General features: G+C 40.9%; 1 protein-coding gene across 1 annotated transcript in view; it reads left to right on the top strand.

Moving 5' to 3' along the window:
• The first annotated feature begins 11 nt into the window (after positions 1-11).
• GPR176 (G protein-coupled receptor 176) overlaps positions 12-22410 on the top strand; it is a 140520-nt gene continuing 118121 nt past the window's right edge. Inside the window, exon 1 of the mRNA XM_027775834.1 lies at positions 12-259. Within this exon, the coding sequence (XP_027631635.1) occupies positions 88-259 (172 nt within the window). The 5' untranslated portion in view covers positions 12-87. The remainder of the gene's footprint in view (positions 260-22410) is intronic.

The following is a 22410-nucleotide window of genomic DNA, read 5'->3' on the forward strand; positions in this document are numbered from 1 at the left end:
GCGCGCCCCTCCGCGCCCCGGGCAGGAGAGGCTCCGTGCGGGGGGCTCCGAGGAAGGCGGCGAGCGGAGCCGGACCCCAGCCTCATCATGGGCCATAACCGGAGCTGGGTCTCCCAAACCGCAAGCGAGCCGCGCAACGCGTCCAGCGGGGAGGCAGCGGGCGCCAACCGCAGCACGCTCGGGGACTTCGGCGAGGCGCAGCTGTACCGCCAGTTCACCACCACCGTGCAGGTCGTCATCTTCATAGGCTCGCTGCTCGGTAAGCCACCCGCGGGGCGCCTCTGGGCCGGGCTTCCCGGAGCGCACAGGCTCGGAGAGCCGGAGTGCTGACAGTCGAATGAGGCTTAAGAATCCCCGGGTAATGGCTGTGAAGTTAAGCAGGAACGAGTCGACTCCAGCCCCCAAGCTGGAAGCCTAAGAGTTCCAAAAGCGCTTTCTCTTGGCCCGAGGATGGTGCTTGGTCCAGGCAGAGATCAGCATCCCCAGACAGCCCTTGCCGAACACTCCGGGATAGGCGCTTGGCTGTGCCAGGGCAGAGCGCAGGCTCCAGCTTTTGTTTACAAATAGTGAGGAATAAAGATTCTGGGAGAATTTGTTGCTGATGACTGGCAGGTATATTACCCGCTCTGTTAAAGGTGTGTTTTGCGCTCCCATCTATTGCTAGTTCCCATACATGAAATTATTTTGAAACCACCTTGTTTTGTGTCTTTTATACCTTGCTTCTTGAGAACATTGACGTGCTGGTAAATAATCCCGTGAAGTTAAACTCCATGTCGCCTTTAGATGTTTTTGAAACAATCAAACAAAACCCAATCCTCTCTGTTTTTGTGTGAAGTACGGAATAAAGGCAGGGTTAACACACACACTTAGATTTAGGTATACTTGTTCAGAGAAGAAGAGATCAACGGACTGAAATGAGTGGCCAGGAAAGTATTGATCTATTAGTGTGAGAATTACCTGTACCCTGTACTTCTTACTCCTTTTTTTTTTTTCTCGCTACAGGGTGCATGTGCTAACCGGAGGGGTGGGGGTGAGAAAGCACCTCCCAGGCCGGAATAGACTTGCTGCAGTCCCTTCCCCTCCATTTTCCTCCTAGGAGTTTGGACATAGATGCTCACGTCCCCAGACCCCAGTCCGTTTTAGGAGCCCTGAGGTCGGATTCGAATTGCAGTTAGTCATGTGGGATCCAGCTGCTTTACCTATAAGCCACTGGCGGCCCATACTTCTTACTACTCTTAAATGATACTACTCTTTATAACGATCAATATTATTTCCATTGAGGTTTGTTGAATGTATTGTGTACTTCTTGTAAATACGTGACTCTCCTTCAGATGTAAATTCTCTGATGTGGTATTTATTAGAATGTTAGGAGACTATGATTATATGTGATATTATGGGTAAGAGCAGTCTTAATGGTTCAAAGTAGAAGTAGGTTACTTTTTGTAGATATTTGTGAATTTCCATGGAAACCAAGATGATTGACCTCCCGAAGACTATATTTGGAAGAATTTTTAGTATTTGGAATTTCCCATCACAGTTTTTCCAATTGTCATCATTCCATTCCACTCTGTCATAACATTTATCTTCCATTTTTTGTCACTGGGTTTTTTTTTAAGGGTAGACATCAACATGGCTCTATCTAAGGGTGTGTGTCCATTAGATGTGTTTCAAAGAGTGGATGTTAAATATACATTAACAAAGCAAAAGCCTATTTTGCTTTGAAAATCCTAAATACTTTGAACATTCCTTTAACAAACATTGGACTCCTAATAGATACCAGTCCTGATGTAGTATTGTCCATTACTGGGAGTTAATCTGATATTGGCACACTTACATGAAGTGTAGATTGCTGGGGACACAAGAGATGTGACTAATTTTATTTTATGTGGAAAAACCACAGGCACATACACATATGTACATATAGTGGACCCTTGAACATTGCAGGGGTTAGGAACACTCACACACTCTCAGCCCTGACCCCCACAGTTGAAAATCTGCATAGCTTTTGACTCCCTCAAAGAGAGACAGAGAGAGAGAGAGACATTCTTTTTTCTCTTTTTTTTTGGAGATGATTTTGCTATAGGGTGTGCGTGCTCACCAGACAGACAGAGAGAGACAAAGAGACAAAAAGCGCGAAATCACCCCCCAGATGGGATGGCCACACCACAATCCCTTCTCCTCTATTCTCCTCTCAGGATCTTGGGCACGCACGCACACGCATGGGCATGAGTTTTAAGCCACTAGGTCTGGGACTTGAACCATGATCAACTACATGGGAGTCCAGTGACATAGCCATTATGCTAACTGCTGGTCCCCTGAGAGCGCCATTCTTGACAGCATCTTGTTATGCCATGATCATCCCTAAGGCTCCCACCCTACCACTCCAACCAGCTAGGATCTCAGACCTGCCTGATGTGTTCAAGTCCATCCACGATCATTACCAGGGAGATAATCAGGTTTAGATGAGATCCTGAGGGTAGGGTCCTTATTTATTTATTTTTTTTTTGGAGAGATTTTCACTGTAGGGCGCGTGCGCTCGCCAGACAGACAGAGAGAGACATAGAGACAGAAAGCGAGAAATCACCCCCCAGGGGGGATGGTCACGCCGCAATCCCTTCTCCTCCATTCTCCTCTCGGGATCTTGGGCACGCACACACACGTGCCCGGCGTGAGTTTTAAGCCACCGGGTCCGGGACACGAACCGCGGTCGACTACGTGGGAGTCCAGCGACATAGCCATTACGCTAACTGCTGGTTCCCAGGGTAGGGTCCTTATAATGGGATATGTATGTGTTTATTTTATGTTTTAAATTTATTTTTAAAGAATTATTTATTTAATTTTATTTATTCATTTATTCATTCATTCATTTTAATTTGACCAGAGAGAGAGACAGAGACAGAGACAGAGAGGAAGTGAGAAAGCAAGCCACCAGTCCAGGACTTGAACTGTGGTAGCCCATGTGTGAGTGTCCAGTGCCTTAAACATCATGTCACCTGCTGGCCCCAATATGTGCCTTTATAAGAATACATCAGAGAACTTGTTCTTTCTTTCCACCCTGTGAGACCATAGCATGAAAAAAGCCATCTACAAACCAAGAGGAGGATCTTCCCTAGAATGTAAATATGTTGGCATTCTGACGTTAGACTTTCTGGTTTCTAGAACTAGGAGAAATAAATTTCTTTCTTTTCTTTTTTTTTTTTAAAGGAAGATTTTTGTAGTAGGGCACTTGCACTCACCACAGAGATAGAAAGGAAGAAATCACCCCCCGGGGGATGGCCATGCCACAATCCTTTCTCTTCCATTTTCCTTTGAGGATTTTGGGCACACATGCATGTGCACCTGACATAAGTTTTAAACCACTGGGTCTGGGACTCAAACCACAGTCGACTACATGGGAGTCCAGTGACATAATCATTAGACCATCTGCTGGTCCAAAATTTCTATTTTTTTAAGCCTAATCTATATAGTGTTTTGTTATAGCAGCTGGGGCAGAGTAGTATACTTACACATAGTCTATAGTGAAACAGCATGAAACTGAAGACCCTAAGTAAAAATCCAGCTTGTCTATGGCTTGATTCCATGACATGGTTATTGAAGTATTAATTTAAAAGAAAAAGTGGGAAAATGACTTGTTAAATGTGTTCAACAGACTACAGATGTTATGAATAAACACCAGTTTTGTTCACACTTTTTTTTTTTTAATGATAGTCTGTGTGCATAAGAGAGAGAGAGAGAGAGAGAGAGAGAGAGAGAGAACCCTCTACAGGGCCTCATTATGTCATGATCCCCTTTCTTTCACCCTTCAGCTCCTTGGAATCTTGAGTTCCTGCCTATGTGCACTTAGTGTGTTTTCTGGTGGACCCAGGGATCTGAACCTGTGGTTGGGCCATGTGGCCTCCAGTACTGAAGTCTAGTATCCTATAGACTGTGCCAACAGGCTGGGACTTATACATGTTTATTGTCCTTCAGCAAAATTGTTTGGGACACTAGCAAGATTCATGGTACTTGCTTGATAGAGTCTACTTGTGCTTTTAATACTGGTTAAAATTAACCAAATAACAGTCTAATTATTGTTGAAGTTCCTTAGTTAAATGTTTAATAGAAGGTGTGTTAATACCAGTTTGTGCTTATAATTTATAATTACAAACTATGATTTTTAGCTAACTATAATTATAGCCGATGATAATGTAATACCAACAGTCTTACTGCCACATGATGTATGCCTACAAACCTAGCAGGCTGTATCAAGAATAAGGAGTCCTGAATTGCCTTAAAAAATAAGGAAGTGGTGGTGGGGGGTGGATAGAAAGGGAACAGGGGAAAAAAAACAAACAATACATTTAATTGACACAAAAATGAAAAGTTATTTGCTGATGATAATGTATATGATCATTTCTTTTTCTTTTTTCTTTTGTGGGAGAGGTTTTTCCTATAGGGCATGTGCACTCACCAGAAAGTCAGAGAAAGACAGAGACAGAAAGAGAGAAATCCCAGTGGGGATGGCCATGCCGCAATCCCTTCTCCTACATTTTCCTCTCGGGATCTTGGGCACACACGCACACACACCCGGCGTGAGTTTAAGCCGCCAGTCTGGGACTTGAACTGCGGTCGACTACGTGGGAGTCCAGCGACATAGCCATTACATTAACTGCTGGTCCCGTATGATAATTTCTTTATTGTATCTGATATGCACTGTATTCATGCATTTAAAGATGTATAGTGATTAAATGTAAATAAGAAATATATAAGTGTGTGTGTGTATAATATAGAGTAAGGAAATGGTGGAGCTAGGTTATCAGCTTGGATATGAGAAATCCTAAATCAAATTGCTTCCACATTGTCTTTGATTTCCATATGCTGCTGATAGTTAAGGTCTAGGAGTAGAACATTTTTTATGCTGGTAGACAGAGCAACTAACTTATTGTCTGGATTTTTCTCTTTTAGCTAGCTGGCTAGCCTGCTTTCTTCTTTTCTATTGGTCCCAAAGTTTTAGCTTCAAATATCTCTGGTTCTGCAAGGAGTATACTTTTATTTATTGGGTGGGATTTTGTAGAATGGAAGGAAATTTCTCTCCAAACAGAAGCAAACAGACAGGGCTATGTTGTCCTCTGAAAATGTCCAAGTCCCTGGAAGACTCTCTTCCATAGAATTTTCCAGAGAGTTTTAGAACCATGTGTTATTTGTCTGCAAACTTTATCTTTAGAAAATCAACCTTTATTTTCACTATACTCACATACCTGTGCATGCATATGCACACATATATAAACAAAGTGGACCCTTTTATTCCATCTCTTCTCAGATACTATTGTATGTTTTTTTCCCCCTCCAGAAGGATTTTTTTTTTGGAGAGATTTTCGCTATAGGGCGTGTGTGCTCGTCAGACAGACAGAGAGAGACATAGAGACAGAAAGCGAGAAATCACCCCCCAGGGGAGATGGTCACGCCGCAATCCCTTCTCCTCCATTCTCCTCTCGGGATCTTGGGCACGCACGCACACGCGCCTGGCATGAGTTTTAAGCCACTGGGTCCGGGATGCGATCCACGGTCGACTATGTGGGAGTCCAGCAACATAGCCATTACGCTAACTGCTGGTTCCCCAGAAGGATTTTTTAAATTTAAATTTATTTATTTACATTCATTCACTATACATCATTACAACATACAAAATGAGATTCTCTATCTAGAATACACTGTATATTGACTCAGTCAAGCATATCAACATATGCATTGTCATCAACAAATAATTTTCCATTTCTTGTTTCCTGTGTATTTTGCTTTTTTTCCCATCCTTGATTCCCTATCTCTCACCCTCTGCCATGTCCCACCCTCCTCCCACACTGTCTCTGGTATCCATGGTTGCTTTCTATGTCTTTCCCCCCCCAGTTTATTGATTTGCTAAAGAACTTAACTAATCTAAATATTTCCAATAGCAAGCACATCTGATATATACATATCCATGAACACAAGTCTGACTTTAGGCATAAACCTCAGTGAGTAGAATGAACATACTATAAAGTAGCACCTAGCTGGGGTTATATAGCTTACTGCGGTCATCAAGTGGGTACTTTTAATTTCAAGAAAAACAGTTTTTGTGGGTTTTTTTCCTCCTGAAACTTTTTAAAAAATTAATTAATTACATTCATCTCCTAAGCATCGCCACAGCATACAAAATGTGGTTTCCCATCCAGAATATACTGCATACTGGCTTAATCATGCTTATTACTGTCACCAATGTTTCATTTCTAGTTTCATATATATATATATTTATCCCTATGTCTGACTCTCTGCCTTTTCCCACCCTCTTCTCACACTATCTCTGGTGTCTACAGTTGTCTTCCATTCCTTTTCCCTCCACATTTTGTTGATCACATAATTTCTTATATAATCTAACTACTTTGAATAGCAAGTTCACCTGGTAATTTCAAGAAAAGCAGTTTTGAAATACTAAGGAACTTTGCTTAAAACTTAAAGCCAGGAAACAGGTAGTATTCTGTTTAAATAGTAGATACATCAACCTATCGATAGCTCAAGACAGGACAAAACCCCTTAAAACCGGACAACAAAGCCTAGAAGAAAAGCAGCAATATTTTAGTCAAAAGTCACAGAATGCTATTTCACCAGTTCAGTCTCATGTACTTAATCTATTTTCTGTTGTGTTTCGATCTTCTTGATTGAATTCTGGGATATAATATTCAACTCCAGACTTGTCCCTACGATTAAGTTGGCCATTTTCTTAGTTTTTGAACTCTTATTTCTGTGTGTCTATATTTAATTTTCCTGATATAGCACTCCCTTGAGAACTTCATGGAGATCTGGTCTAGATTCTTTCAGGTTTTATTTATCTAAGAATGTTCTATCTTTTCTTTCCACATGAAGGATAATCTTGCCGGGTACAGTATTCTTGGCTGAAATTGCTTTGCCCTTAACACTTTGAATATATTTTCCCTTTCTTTCCTCGCTTGCATTGTTTCCGATGAGAGGTCTGCCGCTAGTCTGATGGGATATCCTTTGTAGGTAACTTGATGTTTTTCTCTTGCCAGTCTTAGTATCTTTGTCTGTTGTTTTAGTCAGTCTGGCTATAATGTGTCTTGGAGAATCTTCTTGGGTTCATTCTATTTGGGGTCCTTTGTATTTCTTCAGACTGGATCTTTGAGTGCCTCTCTAGGTTTCGAAAGTTTTCTTGCAGGATTTCATGGAATAGATTACTAATGCCCTTATGAGTCTCTTCATCTTCAGGGATACCAATTTATCCGGATGTTTGGATGTTTGATGGTACCTAGTATTTCTCGTATATTATTCTCATGTTTGGGGGCAATTTTCTCAGTCTTTGTGGTGGATTTTCCTAGGCCAGCAATTGTCTCTTCTACGTCTGAGATTCTATTTTCTGTATGATCTAGTCTGCCTTTAATACTTTCAAGGGAGATTTTGACTTCCTCCATTATAGCCTTCATCTCTAACAGGTCCATCTGATTCTTTTCTAAAGTGTGTAATTCCTCTTTTTGATCTTGCAGGAATTTCCTCACCTCCTGGAACTCGTCAGCTCCTTTCTCCTTTCTCTTCTGAAGTTCATTGGCTCTCTTCTCTTTCATCTCTGTTAGCTTCGCCATTATGAATGTTCTAAATTCTTTATCAGACATTTCCATGATTTCCATTAGACTGTCTGTGGATGAAGAGGAGCTATTCTTTTCCCTTGGATGAGAGGTATTTTCTTGCTTTCCCATATTTCTTGTGGCCCTACGGTGATTGATACTGTTGTGTTTTTATTGTTCTTTTAGATGCCCAATGACCTTATTCTGACTTGCCTCCTTGTCTTCTTTCTTCCAGACTTAACAGTATCTATATTCCATTCTCTTAGGGTAGCATGCTAAATAAAGAAATCACTTTAAATGTAGGTGTTAATAAATCTTAGTATATTAATATATTGATCTTTAAATATACTACTTTTTTTAAGAGAGATTTTTACTATAGGGTTTATGCACTCGCCAGAGAGATAGAGAGAGACAGAGAGACAGAAAGTAAGAAATCACCTCTCAGGGGAAGTGGGCATACTGCAATCCCTTCTCCATTCTCCTCTTGGGATTTTGGGCATGCATACACATGCTCCTAGTATGAATTTTAATCTGCCAGGTCCAGGACTTGAACTGTGGTCGACTACATGGTTGTCCAGCAATGTAACCACTATGCTATCAGCTAGTCCCAGGATGGATCTTTTAGGAACCTCCAAACACATCATGTAGGTAAGCCTATAGCGTGTAAGACCTGTAGAAGAGTTGAGGGTTTCGACACACATCTATAAAGGAGGGTAAGGATGTCAGATTGATACTAGTATCGTGTTCTTTATTTATTGTGGAGAGCAGCCAATCTGAAAACATGGGATTACTACTCTGCACACTTTATAGTTTTAGTTCCCTCTTTTATTTCTGTTCAAACCAACTTTTATAGATTTTGTAATTGATGATTAGGCATCCATTAATCATAAGGTCAAACTGATAGCAAAAATTGTGTATAACTCTCCTATAATCTAGCTTTTGAGGACATGCAAATATTATATTCCAGACCCTCCAACCACATTGACCCAGTGTATTTGCTCTGCTTCCTGCTCAATAAGAAATATCCATACTTACCTACTTCCCATCACTATAGTAACAAAGACATAGTCCTAGTGTCCCCCTGCCCTGCCACACACTTTCTTTCTCTTACTCTCTGCCTCCCTTTTCTCTGCTCCTGATCCCTATGTGTGTTGCAGTTTTATGTGGCTCTGTGTGACATGGTGTATCTCTTGTTTCTGGGCAACTGTGAGTAACAGACTTCTTTTAGTGGCACCTAGTCTTCACTTATGAATTAAATTCCGTATTTTAAAACAATTATTTTTAATAATTTTAAACATGCTACTTATTTCAAATTGTTACCTGGGGTTGTTTATTTTGTCTTCTGATTCTAGCCTATGGTGGATCATTTTCTTTTGTGTTTCTGAATTTTTTATTGTGAGTCCATATCCTTTTTCTAAAAGATTTTGACGTAGCCATGGCCTCAGAACAGTTTCACATTTAATCTTGCCAGGTGTGAGAGGGTTATCACCAGCCTAAGACATCACTCACATGAAAAGATAAATGTCTTTGTCACCTCTCTGAGGTAGAAGACTTTTTTTTAGAGAGAGGGATTTTTGCTATAGGGGACATGACTTGCCAGAGAGACAGAGAGAGAGAAAGAGAGACAGAGAGAAGAATGCAAAAAATCACCCCCAAGGGGGGATGGCTACACCTCAATCCCTTCTCTTCCATTCTCCTCTTGGGATTTTAGGCACAAATCCACATGCACCCGGAGCGAATTTTAAGCCACCAGGTTCAGGACTTGAACTGCAGTCGACTACATGGGAGTCCAGCGACGTAACCGTTATGCTATGTACTGGTCCCTAGGACATTATTTTTCATTAAAGTGTGCTATTGGGCATGTGTGCTTGCTAGAGAGAGACAGGGAGAAGGAGAAGAGGAAGAGAAAGTGAAAGTGAGAAGGCACCCCCCAGGAGGTATAGCTACACTGCAGTGCCTTCTCTTTCATTCTCCTCTTAGGATTTTGGGCATGTATGAACATGTGTCTGGTGTGTTTTTCAAGCTGCCAGGTCCAGGACTCGACCTATGCTATTGGCCATGGGGGAGCCAGCCTCCATAATCACTCCAGAGGACAGTTCTTAAGCCTCTCTTTTTTTAAGTGGCTACCCTTTGAGGATCCTGGCTTTATACAGGGATTTCCATGTTAGATCCCTGGTTTTGGTGGGCCCAAGGTCTAGTATTCAGCACCTATGTGAATATTGAAATTTGAAGGTAGATCAGAGGGCCTAGTCTGAAAATTACTCCTCAGTATTAGTGCTCTGATCTCTTTGTTTTATATATCTAGGGATTTCCCTTTATTTATTGTAGGATCAGCTATGAATTTAAAGATATCTTTTTAGATATTTGTAGCAGTGTTCTAAGTTTGTAAAATTTAACCTACCATGTTGCTAGAATCAGAAGTTGAAGAATAAATAAAACATATAATCCAAAGGTAGGGTGATTGCTAGGCCTGATACTTACTGAAAATTTACATCACTGTGAAGTGAGGTGGTGACATCTTGTCATCGTAAAAATACTGAAGATTAAGGAAAAATAAGTTAGTGGAATGAGGGAAGAGGGTTTAAGAAAGTTTAGGAAATTTAGCCTAAAAAAATAAAGGATGTGTATATCTACTTATGTATTGCTGATATTTAACCAATTTGACCATCAAACAATACAATTTCATATGGCTCAAGCTGATATTAGTTTTTAAAAATCATATATTTCTGTAAAAATAATAGGGCATATTTAAAAAAATAATTTGTGGAAGAACAATCTGATGATAAAATATTATAATGTTTATGATGTATAAATTTGAGTTGGATATAAAAAAAACCCTTGTCTTTACTTTTTAGCTTTATCTATTTCTTTGTTGAGAAATAGATGTGTGTATGTGTGTGTGTGTGTGTGTGTGTGTGTGTGTATGTGGAGAGAGAGAGAAAGAGAGAGAGAGATAGGAACCCCCCCCTCCCCAGGATCCTTACACACTGCTCTCCCCTCTGTCTTCAGCCAGCCTGGAACACGAGCACCCACACACATGTGCCTGATGTGCACAGGGAGGCCTCGGGATGTGAACCTGGAATCTTGCCACATGGGTCTGGTTGTGTTATTGGTGCACCACTGACTGAACTCAGAACCTCTGTCTTTTTGAGAGTATGTGGAAGAAGAAAGCATTGAAAGTGCAGTGGGAAAGAAGAGCATTTAGGCCCATTTATATGTAAGGTCCTGTTTTCTATATGTAATTTGAGACTTCAATAAATGGAATGAATGTGTGAGTAAAATTTGTGTCCCTGTTTTTATTTGCTCATAAAATATTAAAATTATTTCCTTATTTTTAATCCTATAGTTCCTGGTATCTGAAAATATCCCTGGGTGAAATACAGAACCCATAATGGAGGAATGAGGGTATGGGGACATTCTTGAGACTTCCAGCCAAAATAACTTTTAAAACCAATTTTAACCATTACACTTGAATTAGTGCTGTGCCTGTTGTGTGTAACTGACTCTCCTGAGGACTCCGGTTCCTAGGCTCAGATCATTTAGTAATTGGAGAATTAAATTAATTACATAGTTTTGATTATATAATGATCAGTGTGATTCTACAAACGTTCCATCATGGAAACTAAGGAATTGTAAGGAAAACAGTTTGTATGAATAAAGCCTCCCTTAGCATGCTATAAAGCATAGTCTAAACTCAGTGAAAACAGCCTGTAGTCTTGAACTCTCTCAATTATTACTGTATCAGTTAAATAAATGAAAACAACACCCTCCTCTCACAACACAGACAAGAACATTTCTTTATGTAGAATTTAATTCTACAAATTATTTTTGTAATTTGTTATAGTGTGTTCATGCTTGCCGGAGAAAGAGAGAGAGAGAGAGAGAGAGAGAGAGAGACTCGTATATTATTCTCATGTTTGGGGGCAATTTTCTCAGTCTTTGTGGTGGATTTTCCTAGGCCAGCAATTGTCTCTTCTACGTCTGAGATTCTATTTTCTGTATGATCTAGTCTGCCTTTAATACTTTCAAGGGAGATTTTGACTTCCTCCATTATAGCCTTCATCTCTAACAGGTCCATCTGATTCTTTTCTAAAGTGTGTAATTCCTCTTTTTGATCTTGCAGGAATTTCCTCACCTCCTGGAACTCGTCAGCTCCTTTCTCCTTTCTCTTCTGAAGTTCATTGGCTCTCTTCTCTTTCATCTCTGTTAGCTTCGCCATTATGAATGTTCTAAATTCTTTATCAGACATTTCCATGATTTCCATTAGACTGTCTGTGGATGAAGAGGAGCTATTCTTTTCCCTTGGATGAGAGGTATTTTCTTGCTTTCCCATATTTCTTGTGGCCCTACGGTGATTGATACTGTTGTGTTTTTATTGTTCTTTTAGATGCCCAATGACCTTATTCTGACTTGCCTCCTTGTCTTCTTTCTTCCAGACTTAACAGTATCTATATTCCATTCTCTTAGGGTAGCATGCTAAATAAAGAAATCACTTTAAATGTAGGTGTTAATAAATCTTAGTATATTAATATATTGATCTTTAAATATACTACTTTTTTTAAGAGAGATTTTTACTATAGGGTTTATGCACTCGCCAGAGAGATAGAGAGAGACAGAGAGACAGAAAGTAAGAAATCACCTCTCAGGGGAAATGGCCATACTGCAATCCCTTCTCCATTCTCCTCTTGGGATTTTGGGCATGCATACACATGCTCCTAGTATGAATTTTAATCTGCCAGGTCCAGGACTTGAACTGTGGTCGACTACATGGTTGTCCAGCAATGTAACCACTATGCTATCAGCTAGTCCCAGGATGGATCTTTTAGGAACCTCCAAACACATCATGTAGGTAAGCCTATAGCGTGTAAGACCTGTAGAAGAGTTGAGGGTTTCGACACACATCTATAAAGGAGGGTAAGGATGTCAGATTGATACTAGTATCGTGTTCTTTATTTATTGTGGAGAGCAGCCAATCTGAAAACATGGGATTACTACTCTGCACACTTTATAGTTTTAGTTCCCTCTTTTATTTCTGTTCAAACCAACTTTTATAGATTTTGTAATTGATGATTAGGCATCCATTAATCATAAGGTCAAACTGATAGCAAAAATTGTGTATAACTCTCCTATAATCTAGCTTTTGAGGACATGCAAATATTATATTCCAGACCCTCCAACCACATTGACCCAGTGTATTTGCTCTGCTTCCTGCTCAATAAGAAATATCCATACTTACCTACTTCCCATCACTATAGTAACAAAGACATAGTCCTAGTGTCCCCCTGCCCTGCCACACACTTTCTTTCTCTTACTCTCTGCCTCCCTTTTCTCTGCTCCTGATCCCTATGTGTGTTGCAGTTTTATGTGGCTCTGTGTGACATGGTGTATCTCTTGTTTCTGGGCAACTGTGAGTAACAGACTTCTTTTAGTGGCACCTAGTCTTCACTTATGAATTAAATTCCGTATTTTAAAACAATTATTTTTAATAATTTTAAACATGCTACTTATTTCAAATTGTTACCTGGGGTTGTTTATTTTGTCTTCTGATTCTAGCCTATGGTGGATCATTTTCTTTTGTGTTTCTGAATTTTTTATTGTGAGTCCATATCCTTTTTCTAAAAGATTTTGACGTAGCCATGGCCTCAGAACAGTTTCACATTTAATCTTGCCAGGTGTGAGAGGGTTATCACCAGCCTAAGACATCACTCACATGAAAAGATAAATGTCTTTGTCACCTCTCTGAGGTAGAAGACTTTTTTTTAGAGAGAGGGATTTTTGCTATAGGGGACATGACTTGCCAGAGAGACAGAGAGAGAGAAAGAGAGACAGAGAGAAGAATGCAAAAAATCACCCCCAAGGGGGGATGGCTACACCTCAATCCCTTCTCTTCCATTCTCCTCTTGGGATTTTAGGCACAAATCCACATGCACCCGGAGCGAATTTTAAGCCACCAGGTTCAGGACTTGAACTGCAGTCGACTACATGGGAGTCCAGCGACGTAACCGTTATGCTATGTACTGGTCCCTAGGACATTATTTTTCATTAAAGTGTGCTATTGGGCATGTGTGCTTGCTAGAGAGAGACAGGGAGAAGGAGAAGAGGAAGAGAAAGTGAAAGTGAGAAGGCACCCCCCAGGAGGTATAGCTACACTGCAGTGCCTTCTCTTTCATTCTCCTCTTAGGATTTTGGGCATGTATGAACATGTGTCTGGTGTGTTTTTCAAGCTGCCAGGTCCAGGACTCGACCTATGCTATTGGCCATGGGGGAGCCAGCCTCCATAATCACTCCAGAGGACAGTTCTTAAGCCTCTCTTTTTTTAAGTGGCTACCCTTTGAGGATCCTGGCTTTATACAGGGATTTCCATGTTAGATCCCTGGTTTTGGTGGGCCCAAGGTCTAGTATTCAGCACCTATGTGAATATTGAAATTTGAAGGTAGATCAGAGGGCCTAGTCTGAAAATTACTCCTCAGTATTAGTGCTCTGATCTCTTTGTTTTATATATCTAGGGATTTCCCTTTATTTATTGTAGGATCAGCTATGAATTTAAAGATATCTTTTTAGATATTTGTAGCAGTGTTCTAAGTTTGTAAAATTTAACCTACCATGTTGCTAGAATCAGAAGTTGAAGAATAAATAAAACATATAATCCAAAGGTAGGGTGATTGCTAGGCCTGATACTTACTGAAAATTTACATCACTGTGAAGTGAGGTGGTGACATCTTGTCATCGTAAAAATACTGAAGATTAAGGAAAAATAAGTTAGTGGAATGAGGGAAGAGGGTTTAAGAAAGTTTAGGAAATTTAGCCTAAAAAAATAAAGGATGTGTATATCTACTTATGTATTGCTGATATTTAACCAATTTGACCATCAAACAATACAATTTCATATGGCTCAAGCTGATATTAGTTTTTAAAAATCATATATTTCTGTAAAAATAATAGGGCATATTTAAAAAAATAATTTGTGGAAGAACAATCTGATGATAAAATATTATAATGTTTATGATGTATAAATTTGAGTTGGATATAAAAAAAACCCTTGTCTTTACTTTTTAGCTTTATCTATTTCTTTGTTGAGAAATAGATGTGTGTATGTGTGTGTGTGTGTGTGTGTGTGTGTGTGTATGTGGAGAGAGAGAGAAAGAGAGAGAGAGATAGGAACCCCCCCCTCCCCAGGATCCTTACACACTGCTCTCCCCTCTGTCTTCAGCCAGCCTGGAACACGAGCACCCACACACATGTGCCTGATGTGCACAGGGAGGCCTCGGGATGTGAACCTGGAATCTTGCCACATGGGTCTGGTTGTGTTATTGGTGCACCACTGACTGAACTCAGAACCTCTGTCTTTTTGAGAGTATGTGGAAGAAGAAAGCATTGAAAGTGCAGTGGGAAAGAAGAGCATTTAGGCCCATTTATATGTAAGGTCCTGTTTTCTATATGTAATTTGAGACTTCAATAAATGGAATGAATGTGTGAGTAAAATTTGTGTCCCTGTTTTTATTTGCTCATAAAATATTAAAATTATTTCCTTATTTTTAATCCTATAGTTCCTGGTATCTGAAAATATCCCTGGGTGAAATACAGAACCCATAATGGAGGAATGAGGGTATGGGGACATTCTTGAGACTTCCAGCCAAAATAACTTTTAAAACCAATTTTAACCATTACACTTGAATTAGTGCTGTGCCTGTTGTGTGTAACTGACTCTCCTGAGGACTCCGGTTCCTAGGCTCAGATCATTTAGTAATTGGAGAATTAAATTAATTACATAGTTTTGATTATATAATGATCAGTGTGATTCTACAAACGTTCCATCATGGAAACTAAGGAATTGTAAGGAAAACAGTTTGTATGAATAAAGCCTCCCTTAGCATGCTATAAAGCATAGTCTAAACTCAGTGAAAACAGCCTGTAGTCTTGAACTCTCTCAATTATTACTGTATCAGTTAAATAAATGAAAACAACACCCTCCTCTCACAACACAGACAAGAACATTTCTTTATGTAGAATTTAATTCTACAAATTATTTTTGTAATTTGTTATAGTGTGTTCATGCTTGCCGGAGAAAGAGAGAGAGAGAGAGAGAGAGAGAGAGAGAAAGAGAAAGCACTTCCCCCATGGAGGATGATCATACTTCAATTCCTTCTCCTCTGTTTCTTATTTTGGGATTTTGGGCACACGTGCACACGTGCACACACATGCTCCAGCAACACATGCTCATCCATTGGTGACCTGTCTTTTTTTTTTTTTTTTTTGAGAGGTTTTTGCTATAGGGGCTGTGCGCTAGCCAGAAAGACAGAGAGAGACATAGAGATAGAAAGGAAAAAAATCACCCCCTGGGGGGGATGACCACGCTGCAATTCCTTCTTCATTCTTCTCTCAGGATCTTGGGCACAGACGCACAGACGCCACGCGTGAGTTTAAGCCACCAGGTTCAGGACTTGACCCATGGTCAACTGCGTGGGAGTCCAGCGACATAGCTATTACGCTAACTGCTAGTCCCAGTGACCTGTCTTCTTGATAGCCAACAACATTGTTAGTTGCAGACAACAGAACCCACTGTTAAAAAAAGACACAGCTCCAAAAGTGTTTAGTAAAGGAAAACATTAACTTGTAAAGACGGATTGCAAAGAAGTCAGCCTTTCCAAATAAAGTATGTAAAAGGTTTTAAAAAAAAACCCCAAGATTACCAAGTTTACAATTTTGTTCACTGTGGAAAAAAAAAAGGCAGTTATTTCATATGTGTGTTATATCCTCAAAGGTTATATCGGCATTGCAGAAGTCTACAAAGTCACAAAAGAATAAAGTTATTAGGAGTTAGTAAAAAGTTGAAGATATTTGTTTTTGAGCACCAGAACTAGATAAAGTAGGTTTTTTCTTTTTTTCTTTTTTTTTTTTGAGAGGTTTTCGCTATAGGGCGCGTATGTTCACCAGATAGACAGAGACATAGAGACAGAAAGCGAGAAATCACCCCCCAGGGGGGATGGTCACGCCGCAATCCCTTCTCCTCCATTCTCCTCTCTGCACCTTGGGCATGCACGCACACGCGTCTGGCGTGAGTTTTAAGCCTCCGGGTCCGGGACGCAAACTACGGTCGATTACATGGGAGTCCAGCAACATAGCCATTATGCTAACTGCTGGTTCCCGATACAGTAGGTTTTTTCAATGTGTGTTTTTATTTGGGAGGTGGGGTGGGGCTCAGGTGCAAGTGTTTGTTTTTTCTGACTGTGGGATATAATGTACACGTTTGCATCAGGGCAAGGCATCACTTCGACACCAAACTAGCCAGTTTGTGATGACGAATATATTGCAGAACATTTTGTTGCTTTTAGAATTTACAGATCATCTGGTAACCAAGCTTGAGTGCTGCAGAACTAGGGAGATCGTCAAGAAAGATGTTTAATTATGCCACAGATTCTAGCAGAAACCTTGAAGCTGTTGTCTGTATGACGTGAGGGATGAGACCATAGAACCATAGGGTAAACCGGCCCAGAAGAACTAAAGGAAACAGTCATCTCTGTACTTAAAAAACATCTGAAGACTTAGCACTTAGCCACTATCTTGTGTTAATCATGTCTTTTTTTTTTTTTTTTTTTTTTTTTTTTTTTTTTTTATAATTGTCTTGAGAAAGCAGATTCTGAGACAGAGGGAAAGTGAGAAATCATCCCCCAGAGAGGTGAGATGCCACACTGCAATCCCTTCTCCTCCATTTTGGGCACACACGTACAGTTGGTGTGATTTTTCAGTTTGCCATTAGGGGACTGGAATTGCTCAATTGGCCATGTGAGATCTGGCTCCTTTAACCTCCGTGCCACCTGCTGGCCCAGTCATGTCCGCTTTACTTGAGACATGAGCCTGTACCCTATTGCAGAGTTGTCTGGAAAGTGGTGTTTTCAGTCTTCCAGCCTTGTAGCGGAGGGTGCAGATGGTTGAGAAGATTATAGTTTGGGCAAACTGAACTCTAGTATTTGCCACTTTCTGCTTGTGTGGTTTCTTATGTGACTGCCCTCACGGTATTCTGTACAGCCCCACTCCCACTCTGAGAAACAGAAGTAGGCACTTGATCTAGGCCTGCTGATAGCAGTTTTCTGTTTCTCTGTTCATGCTTATTAGACCAAGGATGGTCATGGGATCCAAACTTGATCTATCACATCAGAGTTCTTAATGTAGAGCCGTTCTTAATATACAGAGGGTAGAAAGGCCATCTTTTTCTCTAGGGGTTGCTAAGCAGGGATAATAGAAACCAAGAGCTGTCTGCTTAGGAGAGAAATGAAGATTGAGGGAGAAACAGAACTGAGGGTGAGGTGGGGAGGGAGACAAAGATGTGAAGGGCAGAGGAGAAGAGGGGAAGAGAAAAGTAATGAATCTTGATGATATTATTTGACTCCCTGGAGGTCCTGGGACAAATTCTACTCCTTTGTTTTCCAAAGACACACACACACAATTGAAGTCGTCTTTTTTACTTCTTTGAGCAGGGTTTCTTTCACACACAACAGGAATATACTGTCTGATACATATAGTGTTTTTGTCATTATTTATGCCCTGCATTTGAGTAAATAAATTGAGAGAGTTAGTGACTTAATAGCACATTCTCTCAGCCCGGTAGGGCCTGATGCGATGGGAATTGGATGCCCGGTGTTGTAGTTAAATAATAGTTTGTCCTCCAAAGCTTCAGGTTGGGATTTGGGCTTAGTGGGTGGTGATTGGATGCCCCATAAAAATTGATGTGTTGAAACTTAATTGTATTGATTGTATTATAAAAGTATTATGTCAAAACTTAATTCCTTCATGGTATCCCAGGGTGAGGCCTTTGATGTGATAATGTCATTAGGACAGAGCCTCTGTAATTGAGTTATAGCAGGTTTACAAGCAGAGGACGTGAGACTAGAGTGGCAGAGAGAAGGCCATATATTGGGTCATCAGAAAAGCCATGGTATATTTTTCTATGCAAAAATGTGTCATGACTTTTCTGAGGACCCAAAAGATGTAGGCTACATTTCATTCCACTATGAGATTTGCCTTCCACCATTTTGTGATGCCTTAGGACTTTCCAGCCACCAGATTCCTGAGTTTCATAAACCTTTGTTTTCTTTCTTTTTCTTTTTAAGAATTAATAAAGAACTTTATTTATTTATTTACTTAAATTTGACTTGAGGGAGGGAGAGAGGAAGAGAGAGAGAGAAAACAAAACAAAACAAAACAAAAAAACGGCCAGGTCTGGGACTTGAACCGTGTTCAGCAATGTGGAAGTCCAGTGCCCTTAGTTACCACACTGTCTGCTAGCCCCTAAACCTTTGTTTTCTTTATGAATTCTCCAAGTCTCAGGTACTTCTGTTAGCAATGCGATAACAGACTAAGATTACCCAGACAGCTAAAACCCAGAGTCGTGAGAACTGATCAGGAGCCAGAGATGGCCTGGTAGCTGGAGAGATGCTCACAGACCCCAAGGAGGATGGTAAAGTCTGGCAGTAGAGGAGGTCATGAGTGGAAGATCATGCTCAGTCTCTGAGAGTCATGAGCCCAAGAATGCATAGGATGCTGGAAAGGGGTTGGCAAAGGTTTGTGGTTATGTAGAGGCAGAAGTCCAGAGATAATATACTAGACTGGAAACACTCTAGCATCTGTCTTGAATCACCATTTATTCTTCTTTCCCAATTTTTTTTTTCCCTGTACGGTGAATGAATGCTCTTGCCAGGCAGAGAAGAGAGAGACAGAAAAGGAATGAGAAATTATCCTTGGAGAAGAGATGGCCATGCTGAAATCCCTTCCCTCTTCTCCTCTCAAGATTTTAAGCTCGTATGCACAAGTGACTAGCTTGTTTTTCAAGCTGCTGGGTCTGGAATTTGAACCACTCTATGGTCCATATGGGATCCAATGCTTTAACCAGCCTGCCACCAGCTGGCCCTCAAATATCTTTTTTTTTTTTTTTTCTTAGATTTCTGCTATAGGATACGTGCACTTACAGTACCCTATAGTGAGAGGCAGAGAGAGACAGAGAGGCAGAAAGTGAGAAATCATCCCCCAGGGGGGATAACTATGATGCAATACCTTCTCCTCCATTCTCTTCTTGGGATTCTGGGCACACATGCACACGTGCCTGGTGTGAGTTTTAAGCCACCGGGTCTGGGACTCAAACCAAGGTCAACTAAATGGGAGTCCAGTGACGTAACTATTACACCATCTGCTAGTCCCCAAATATCTGTTTTCAATGAACAGCTTTATATATATAGTTGTCGATATTTAATTAGTATAAAAACTCAGTAGTAAGAAAATAAAATCTGTCTATGTTAACAAGGGGAAATGTTGCCATTGGTAGATGCAGATGGCCCAGAAGATGATGGGTTCAGTGGTCTTTGGGTCATCACTGGTTTCAGCTCTCCTAAATGTTTATAAGAGCTTCTGGGGAGGTCAGCTGGCAAGGCCGTGGGTGAATCCTGGGAAACAACTCACCACAGTTGTGGATGTGGGTGATTTCCTGGACATCTGGCAGGTGTGTGGTTGGGGAAATGAGCTGCTTCATGTTTTCTGCTTCAAATGGCCAGTGTCCAGCTCTGGATAGTCAACATAGAACACTTCTGTGGAGTGAAACGAGTGTCCTCAAGTGATCCAAACTCAGGGCGTGGAGGGGAGAATGGGAGCATTTTTAGTACAAGGTCCAGGCAACCCATTGCAGATAAGAATTTAGGCCAGACTCCCTTGGCCGTTGTTAAGTTAAATAGACAGTACAAATGCCAAAGTGACAGAGTAAGTGAAAAACGTGGAGAGGAATAAATCAGAGAGATCCCACACGATCTCTGAACCTTTTTTTCTGTTTCTTTAACTAGAATATTCTTCCCTGGATGTTTCCCTTGGCTGGCTTGTATCCGTCTTAAATGGCAGCTCAAACGTCACCTCTGAGGGCTTTCATGATATAGTCTTCCCCCTCCCCACTTCTATTACTTCACCCTGTGTATTTCCTCTATAGCAGTTATAAGCCCAGAAGTTACCCTTTTTGATTAGTGTTCTAGTCCTCTGCATTAAAATGCAGTGCTGTAAGGATGGGGACTTTGTTTTATGCACGGCTGTGTTCTCAGTATCTGGAGCAGTGCCTGGCACATAGCTGGTGCTCAATAAGCAGTGAGTGACTGAATGAAGTGCTTGAGGATAACTAGGCTAATTAGTTTAAATCATCACTATTCTGACTTCCCTGATGCTTAGGCCCTTGTGAAAATGAACATGAATTTTGTCCACAGACGGGGTTCGGACACACATACTCATGTCCACTGGACCACAGCAGGGCTTACAAAAGCCTGATATTTGGAGGAACAGCAGGTCTTGTCCTAGTCCATTTTGCGTTGTTGTAACAGGATATATGAGACTGGTAATTATAAGCAATAAATGTTTATTTGGCTTGTGGTTCTGGAGGCTGGGAAGTTGAAGATCGTAGTGCTGGGATCTGGTGAGTGACTTAGTGCTGTATCATCCCATGGTGGAAAGTGGAAGGGCAAGCGAGTAAGAGAGCGAGAGAGCTAGAGGGTGCTGGATTCATTTTATAACAAGCTCACCCTTGAGATAATGTTAATCTAATCATGAGGGCACAGACCTCATGATCTAAGCACCTCTCATTAGGCCCCACCTCCCAACACTGTTGCATTGGGAATTAAGTTTCCAAAATACCCACTTTGGGAGACATGTACAAATCATAGCAGGTCTCTTCATAGGAAATCCCCAAGGACAGAGCTTATAACCCCATTTGAAGTAGAGTAAGCCCTTAAAGTGAAACACACAGGGGCCAGCAAGTGGCATGGTGGTTGAGGCACTGGACTCCCACATGGTTGACTGTAGTGTGATTCCCAGACCTAGTGGCCTGCTTTCTCACTTTCCCTCTCTTTCCACGTCTCTCTCTGGTTAGATTAAAAATTAATGACAAGTAAAACTTAGTATTTATTTTAAAATTTTTTAAAAAATGAAACACACAGCATAATGTGTGGCAATGTCACTCCCTATAGCTTTTGGAGGCTTTGATATCCTAGGCAGGTTAAAAGTATTGCTAGCAGTAGTCTAGAAATCTGGTATATAGCCTTTTGGGATTTTCGTGTGTGTGTGTATGTGTGTGTGTGTTTTAAGACAAAGCGTTGCCATGTCGTGATCCCCCTGCCTTAGGCTTCTCAGTAATTGGGACTAGAGGTGTTTACCACTGTGCTATTTTTTTTTGAACCAGGAATTACACCCAGGCTTGTATGTGGCGTCAGCCTTCCAAGTACGTGGTGGGGTCATGGAATTGTTTTTTTTTTTTTCACTCAGTGTACTTCTCTTGAGATTTATTCAGATCTGTAGTTTCTTTCTATTTTGATTCCATTTATATGATCTTCTTGAATGAAAGTATAGACAATCTCACAACTTTTCCGGTTATAAAATACAATCAAGTTAATGCATAATATGTGTGGTCTCATTGATACAAGAGTCAAAGCACAAAACTTGATTTTAAACAGAAAATTCTGCTCCCCCCCAACACCCCCACTTGCCTGAGGAGACTCCTGAAGTCGAGCAAAGGTGTCTGGTCTGCCTCTCCCTATGTTGAGCCTGGACCTCCAGGATTGGAGCTGGGCAGGAGTTGGTGGGACAGGAGGTAGAGGAGGGAGATGAAGCAGGGCAGAAAAGGGCTTACATGAGTAAATGGATTCATAGTGTCTGAGCTGTGACCTTCTTGGGCAAATCCTGACATGACCCTGTGTCATTGCTCTCACAATTTGGCCCACACCATTGCATAGGAGCACACATGCATCCCTGCCCTATTAAGTTCTGGGAGTGCAGGTGGCCCACTGTGGCCTCTTCTTTGAGC

This window comes from Tupaia chinensis, unplaced genomic scaffold (assembly GCF_000334495.1).
Source record: "Tupaia chinensis unplaced genomic scaffold, TupChi_1.0 Scaffold000605_1, whole genome shotgun sequence".
Classification (NCBI taxonomy): domain Eukaryota; kingdom Metazoa; phylum Chordata; class Mammalia; order Scandentia; family Tupaiidae; genus Tupaia; species Tupaia belangeri.